We start from the raw sequence: 7,758 nt of genomic DNA on the forward strand, positions 1-7,758 counted from the left end.
GGAATTGTCCTCTTTATGTGCGTCTCCTCAAATCCACTTCCCCTTCCCATCCTCTCATAAGAAAAGTGTGGTAAAGAGAAAGGGACTTAAATTAGGCCTCCGGAACTGCTGTGATTGCTGACATCTTACGCCACGAAGTATTGTGTTTACGCTTTATTATATTAGTATAGAAGTATATAGACATAGATTATATAATATTTGAATATTATTGATAAATGAAATACGTGACTAAAGCAAAGTAACGACGTAAGCTTGTGTAAATTTCATCAAAAACTTATCTCATTAATCAGATGAATACATCAATACCAAGAAAAGTAAATTCGAGCAAAATCTACCAAACTATTACGCCAAATCTTAAAATTCACGAACTTATCATAAATTACTTGCGATGTAATAAGAAAGTTTAACATATTTGTTTTATCAAACTTATCTGTATGTAATTTTCAAATTAAATTTTCTTTGACTATACTATCGAGCAACTGTTCCATCGCGTTTTCATTCCTATGACCTCATATGAAGGTGCGCACACTACTCGATTTTTAGTTGTGCAACTAAACAGTTGAATTCACTGCTAAACAATCGACAATCGCACAACTGTTGTACGATAGTTTATTCGAAGTTGTGCGCCCGCTAATTCATCAACTTTTTTTCGACGTAGTCACAAAGTATGTATTTATTCATACATCTCTCTTAGTCCTCTTTCACTCCTTAAATCCATTTTCAAACAACATAGACAATATCTTTACTCTTCCTCTACCTTAAATACAATCCGTATTTAGATTTAAACTCACAATGGAAAGGGAATGGACATACATAAATAAACATACGTGAAAAACTGTCGTTCCAGTCAGAAAAAGAAAAAGATTATGTCACGTAATGTTAAATGAGTAATGTAACATTAAATTTAAAAAGTTCTTTTCGCAATCACTACAACTTTAATCTCCGTTCACTTAGCAGTAACTTAACTCAATCACTTATTGTCTTTATTGTGTCGGCTCACTTAAAACACGAGTCAAAAATCAATCATAACATTTCTTTGTGCTCCAATGCCTTGTCAAAAACACGATCATTATCCCTTTGTAACATACGAGCGTAAGTTATTAAGTTAAAAACCATTTGTCCAACTCCAAGTTAATCATTAATAAGGAACCATTCACTTCGAACATACAGTAATCGTATGACACGATATATTTTTGACCTAAACTAGAACTGCGTTCATCTCCGCAATCGTCATATCATTTTGCAAACTATTTTATACTAGCTTTCGCCCGCGACTCCCTCCGCGTGAAATTAAAAAAAGCAATAATGAGTAGCCTATGTGTTCTTCCAGATTATCCTCTAAATCTATACCAAATTTTACCGAAATCCTTTCAGCTGTTTAGGCTACAAACTCTAACAAACATCCATCCATCTATCCAAACTTTCGCATTTACGATATTAGTATGAATATGATATTTTGGACCCATGTTATGCAGGAATAAATGAAAATGATCTAAACGGGAATCGCATAAAGTTTTTCTAAATTCCATTTGTAACTAGTGGTGCCATCTAGTTTACTTAACATAAAATACTATATCCCGCAACTCGGTAAGTTCATTTAATAAAAAGTTTATAGTTTTTTAGCAACTTCAATTGTTAATAATTTGCAAATACAAAAAATGTTGACGTCGCCGTATTTCTAACACTTTTAGCAGCTACTGTAAATGGTCCGTGTAATACTGACTACTTACGGCCGTGTACGTCGACCTTTAAATAACATAGAATAAATCTTTGATTCATTCTATCAAGTATTTCGTTAGACATGTGTAAGAAAGGAAAACTACGCATCTTTGAATACGTAATGTTTGATAGATCACGACATAGTGAAAGAATGTTTAGTTAGGGTTGCCACTTATTCGGTTTAGCATGGTAATATCCATGATAGACTTGATACCGACGTCTTCCTGTTTATAAAAAACAAGACGTTATTTATTTTTGTTTTCGTCATCTACTAAAGAATTAAAATGGCACTGATTTTTGCCTTCGTGTCCACGTTTATTGAAAGTTGGCAACCTTATGGACGATTTATGTCGGCCTTTGAATTCGTAAACTGATGACCCGAGAATTGTTTATCTTAAAGTGAAGATTTATATTGTTTTTCTTTTTCTTTATAAACAATAGTAATACAATAATGTTAATGTAATAAGGTAAGAAATAAGTAAAAATTAATAATCGCTGCCCACACTCTCTGTGTTAAGCATGTAGTTATTTTTTTTAATTACCAAGTTCAGTATACTGAAAGTAATAAAAACACTGTAAAGAGCTGTACCTTTGACTTTTGTTTTAGTTTTTATACAGATAAAAATACAAAAATGACAAAAACAAGCATCGACCGTGACAGGACTCGAACCTGCAATCTTCGGATCCGAAGTCCGACGCCTTATCCATTAGGCCACACGGTCCGTGTCAAACATCATGAAATTTCAGGAATGCAATCAAATTTTCTAAGTTGCGCGCGCAACTACTCACTTTGTTTAATCATTTACATTTTTCTCTTAGATTTTAGCTTAGAATAAACCAGATGCCAGCTAACTTACTCAAAAAGTAAGGTCACAGACTATGGCTTTAATGTCATTCAAGTCTTGTTGTAAAATGTCTTTAACATTAAGACGATAAAAAGTTACTGACAAACTTTGCAAGACAAGAGAGGAGAAAAATAGGGTAAAGATACGCCTCAATCTATTCTTTCTCTTCCCCGTCAAATCAGCTTTTTTCTGTGACAATATTTAAAACCAATGTAGCGCAAATTCGAGGTCTTAATCTAGAATGGTACACACTTTCGTAGTGAAGCTCTACGACGTAGCTATAACTTTTAAAAATTAACAATTTGCTTAAACCCTACATTACATTTTCCACTGGGTTTCGGCAGTGGAAACGCTAGTAAATAACTAACTGTAAAATATGGTACGTTTTTTTTTACATTTAACAATAGAATATCAACTTTATAACTTAATTGTTTTGGATTTTTTTCAAATAATTCAAATTCAAAAAGGCGTTTCATTCGACCGTGACAGGACTCGAACCTGCAATCTTCGGATCCGAAGTCCGACGCCTTATCCATTAGGCCACACGGTCATATGCTTTGGTAATGAAATTACCTATGCCTTTTGGGTGTAGCTTTTTTCTTAGAGGCCAGTACTGACAGAGTTAAGAAAAAAAACAAAAGCATTCCATTTTTGAAATTAATCTATCAAAACAATCAAAGCAAGGACACAAGCTGATCTCCAATTTATGCTTTGGCGGGCCCTGGTTTTGCGTTAAGAAGTTGCTGTGCTAGGGGCTGCTTTTATTCAGATTTCCTAGCTTTGCCGTGATCTGAATATTTCAGTAAATTACATTCAGACATCACTACAAAGGAATTACGAATTAAATTAATAAATATAATAAATCATTCTCATTACTTGGATAAATTGGAAATCAAGAATAGCTGACATTTTAACTTTAAAGTACTAGTAGTAAAAATATATTCTTATAAGATTCTAAACGAAGAGTTTCTGAGAAGAAAAAAAAGTAAAGTTTTGTAGTGGACATTTCTTTAGTAAGAAGTTTGTCAGAGCACGGGGTGCAGGGTGCGGGACGCTGTTCAATAGACAGCCGACACATCGTCGCCAATGTACAGTCGGACACATAAATTGTTTCGAACAAAGTATTTGCTTTGGTACGTCGGCAACAAGTGTACTCTTCTGTCTTGTACTTAAAGTGCGGATCTTAATCTATACTCTATTTTATTATAATAAAGCGTAAACGCACACTTCTTTGTTGCCTAAGATGTCAGCAATTACGGTATATTTTTTAATAATTATTTTTTTGATAAAAAGCCCTACACTTACATCACGCTTTAGGCTATATATTTTCACGCCAATAAACTTAGGGGGAAATATTTTGGATAAAATTGCGTGAAAGAGACCATAAGTTGTTGCCAACATCAAGGAAACAAGATTGCCAAGGTTTGTCATGTCATGTCATTTTGACATTTGCTACTGATAATTTGACAAATGTAAACAATATAATAATAGTATTTTCATAATTTTATGCGGCCAAAGCCGCACGAGAATAGCTAGTATAAATTATTTCTCACTTTTTTACTCCTTATAAGGTAAATAGAGACAGCTTGCTGCTAGAGACTAAAGTGCTGTCAATTTAGTGTTTTCTAACATTAAAAAGTCAGTTAAGTATTTAATTATTATTAAATACTTAACTGACTTGTCTTCATAGTCTTGAGAGCCTTCTATCGTAGTGAAAGATCAAGATAATAAAATCGTTAGTCTCTGTGTTGTTTATTTTTTAATTTGTATCTGTTTAAGAATAATCTTGTGTAGACGACTGTACTTTCGTTTAGGGTTTCCCGAACGGAATCTCTGCGTTATATCGGCCGTTTTATTGCATTTTATTTTGGCTTGACTTTGTTCCGTCGTACGGTCGTCTCGCCTACACGTTATAATGCGCAAAAGTTCCACGTTCTGTGTAAACGTAACAGCCTTTAGAACTTTGTCGCCTTAAACTAGCCGGTGCCTCGATAGCTTTTATTACGTCATGCGAGCGATTTATGTTCCGCCATTTTGGATTGTTAAAATTTTAACAAGATCCTTACGAATATTTTGTTATAAAAGAAATATTTTATAACACTATGTTGCTATGAAATATTTCTTTTATCCTTATTAATTTATTTAAAGTACTTTTTGTATTGGTAATATACCTAGTAATCTCAAGGACATTTAAACCGTTGGGCCATTTGGGATTCCTAACCATGAAAGACTTATATTTTATTAATAAGTCATATAAGATACTTTGGATTGGTTAAAAAGTGAAATTAAACTGTTAACTGCTAAATAATTATGACCTATATCGTATGAAACGGTTTGAAAAAAAATATATTTTAATATAATTATTGCTAAAACTGATTAAACAAATGATTAATTAATATAAATTAGTATAGAACTTTTACGGCATACCCAAATTTTAGATGTAATAAAAATTTCATAAATTTTTACGATCCCTAATAAAAATAAAATATAATAACCTAATACTCTTATTATATTACAGCTGTCTACGTTAGGAGGGATTTCGCACTATTTAATGGACTATTTTTCAACTATTTACTCAGGCGTGGTACAATAATGGTTAGCTAAATTACTTATTAAGTACTTAGAATAACCTTTTTCTTGGGTTTCTACTACTTTCAACATTAATGAAATTATAATTATCTTAAAGAAACTCAAATAACCAGATTTCGTATGTCTATAAGTTTATGATATCCTCATCAGCTCATTAAATGTCCCCACTAAGGCGACTCGAAGTCTACAGCAAATTAGGGGTGACGGTGACTAGACCATAATCAACCACCTTGGACAAGTGCGGGTTGACTTCAACATCTTTGAATTTCTTCACCGATATGTGCAGGTTGCATCACGAAGTTTTCGTCGCCGTAAGAACGTCGGGGGAAATTCGAAAAGCACATTGGTACATGGTCGTTTTCGAACCCAAGGCCATTTTAAACATATGTTTTATTTTATCTGTAACTTTAAAACCCAAGTGAACGGTGAACGCATCCAAAAACAACATGATAAAAGTGATAAACGTCAAAATTGTTTTTAAGTGTGACGGTTGGCAGCACTGTAATTCAATTTCAAACGGTTTTCGATTGTGGCCTGTTCTATGGCGTTTGACAAATTTACGAAACTTTTAAAATAAATGTAAATTTCTCCACAAATATGTCAATTTTTACGGAGTTATTACCTAAAATCAATCAAATATCTCAAGATTTCACTAATACGTTCAATGAAAACCTTAAGGTAAAATCTTATGTCGTGTTTTCAGTAACCGCCATTTATTTTCTGTCCAAAAAAGTGTTATGGAGTGTTAGTTTTCTGTTTTAGTGCATCCTTTGTGTTCAATTACGCTAAGCAGTGTTAATATTCGGTATTTACAGGAGGCGCTTGAGTGTTTTGATAAGTTTGAAGTTGATTTTGAAAATGTCAAAAGACAAGCTAGAGAGAAGATTATAAAAGAGAAATCGGTTTTAACCAAACTCCAGAGCATTAACGAGGATGATGGTAAGTCGCGAACATTCCATTATGAGTTATTCCATTCTATTATTACAGCTTACAAAAACATAAGTAACTGTTAAAAATTTCTATGCAGTAGTGTTAGTTGTGGTATCTAATCAAATTTTCATGTTCTGTCAGCATCTGACTTTGTGGTATTTTCCACAACTTAAAAAGTTAAATCACAAAAAAGTTCATTGAATTTTCTAAAACTTCTTGTGTTTTATACTTACTTTTGATAGATATGCCTATAGTTTTGCCTACACACAGTTTTAGATGAACAGTTTGACTATTCTGATAGAACTGTGCATTTGTACAAGGGGTCAGACATCAAATTTAATGGAGTTCATCATGGGTTTATGTTACCATTTACAAAATTGTTATTTGAATATTGAGCCAATGTCTTAACTTTCACAGAAGTCCAACTTACAGTGATTTTTAAATGCAATTCTGTTTGATTTAGGTGAGAATTCAAATAGACCGATTGAGAAATTGGAAGAAAAAGTGCTTGCTAACCCTGAAGAGAGCCCAGAAGAGGGGGAGAAGGATGCTCCAACGCGAGGGCCAAAGAAACGCAGCAAACATGAAGTTGATGACATGTCAAGTCCTGAAGTTGATAAACGGCAGAAAAGAAATGCTTCTGTTGTCGCTAAGAACATCATTAGTAAACAGGTATTTTTTAACATTAATACATGACTAGCTTTTGCCTATGACTGCACATAATTAAAAACAACTTACTAAGTAGCCTGTGTTCTACATCCGTGACAAATTTCATTGAGATCCATAAAGCTGTTCTAAAGAATCATAGAAACAAACATCCATCTATCCATTACTTTTGCATTTATAACATTAGTAAAATTGACGGATAAAGTCAAAAATGTGTATATTAGAGGAAGTTTGAAAGTAGTGCCAGTGGTAGAGAAATTGAGAAGCAATATGTTAGCATGGTATGGACATGTTATGCGATGTGACGATGGGGACATAAACCAGAAATTGTTAAAAATGAATATGGACAGCTACAAAGGTAGAGGAAGACCGAAGAAAGTATGGATGGATTGTGTGAAAGATATGCTTAAGAAAGGAGTGGATTCAGATATGACGGCTGATAGAGATGTATGGAAGAGCACATACTGTGCTGACCCTCCATAAAGGATAAGGGCATTATATTTAAGTTTGTTGCATATGAATATTCAAATCTTACTTACTATTGACGTGTGGATGATCCCTATGGTTCTCGCGGAAGATCAAAGCTGGTACTTCAATAGGAGCATCCAGCATTTATAGCTGAGCGAGGACCCAATCCAGTCAGCATTGCAACGATACATTTAATTTTTTTTTTTTCATTTCATTAGTTACGTTTCTCATTATCTGTGTTTAATTACTTTCTTTTGATTCATATTTGTAGTCTTGACAAGGATTAAACATTATCTTATTTTTTAATATTTTCTCTTTATAATATTAGTAAAGTTTCCTCCGGTTTTGTGATGTTTATGGAAACAATTATTTACTGACAAGTTTACAATCCAATAACTTTCAATTTAATATTTCGTAGGCAAAAGAAAATATGAATGTACTAAAGGAGAATGAAATCTCTAATATAGTTGAAAAACTGGTAAATACTAACAATTACTTTGTAGATTTAATATTAAAATAGCAAATAAAACCTTAACCCATT

At 33.0% G+C, this 7,758-nt stretch overlaps 1 protein-coding gene and 2 non-coding genes across 3 annotated transcripts in view; 1 reads left to right on the plus strand and 2 right to left on the minus strand.

Annotated features, from left to right (window-relative positions):
* Nucleotides 1-2,368: 2,368 nt before the first annotated feature.
* Nucleotides 2,369-2,441, minus strand: Trnar-ucg. Its single transcript has one exon. It is a non-coding gene; the product is annotated as a tRNA-Arg (tRNA).
* A 600-nt stretch (nucleotides 2,442-3,041) lies between these two features.
* On the minus strand, nucleotides 3,042-3,114 carry Trnar-ucg. Its single transcript has one exon. It is a non-coding gene; the product is annotated as a tRNA-Arg (tRNA).
* Nucleotides 3,115-5,655: 2,541 nt separating this feature from the next.
* The window catches only part of LOC106103202, a 17,851-nt gene continuing 15,748 nt past the window's right edge, over nucleotides 5,656-7,758 (plus strand). The window contains exons 1-4 of the mRNA XM_013282892.1: nucleotides 5,656-5,831; nucleotides 5,969-6,092; nucleotides 6,547-6,755; nucleotides 7,636-7,695. Coding sequence (XP_013138346.1) covers nucleotides 5,751-5,831; nucleotides 5,969-6,092; nucleotides 6,547-6,755; nucleotides 7,636-7,695 — 474 coding nt within the window. The 5' untranslated portion in view covers nucleotides 5,656-5,750. The remainder of the gene's footprint in view (nucleotides 5,832-5,968; nucleotides 6,093-6,546; nucleotides 6,756-7,635; nucleotides 7,696-7,758) is intronic.

This window comes from Papilio polytes, unplaced genomic scaffold, assembly GCF_000836215.1.
Source record: "Papilio polytes unplaced genomic scaffold, Ppol_1.0 DF823835.1, whole genome shotgun sequence".
NCBI lineage: Eukaryota > Metazoa > Arthropoda > Insecta > Lepidoptera > Papilionidae > Papilio > Papilio polytes.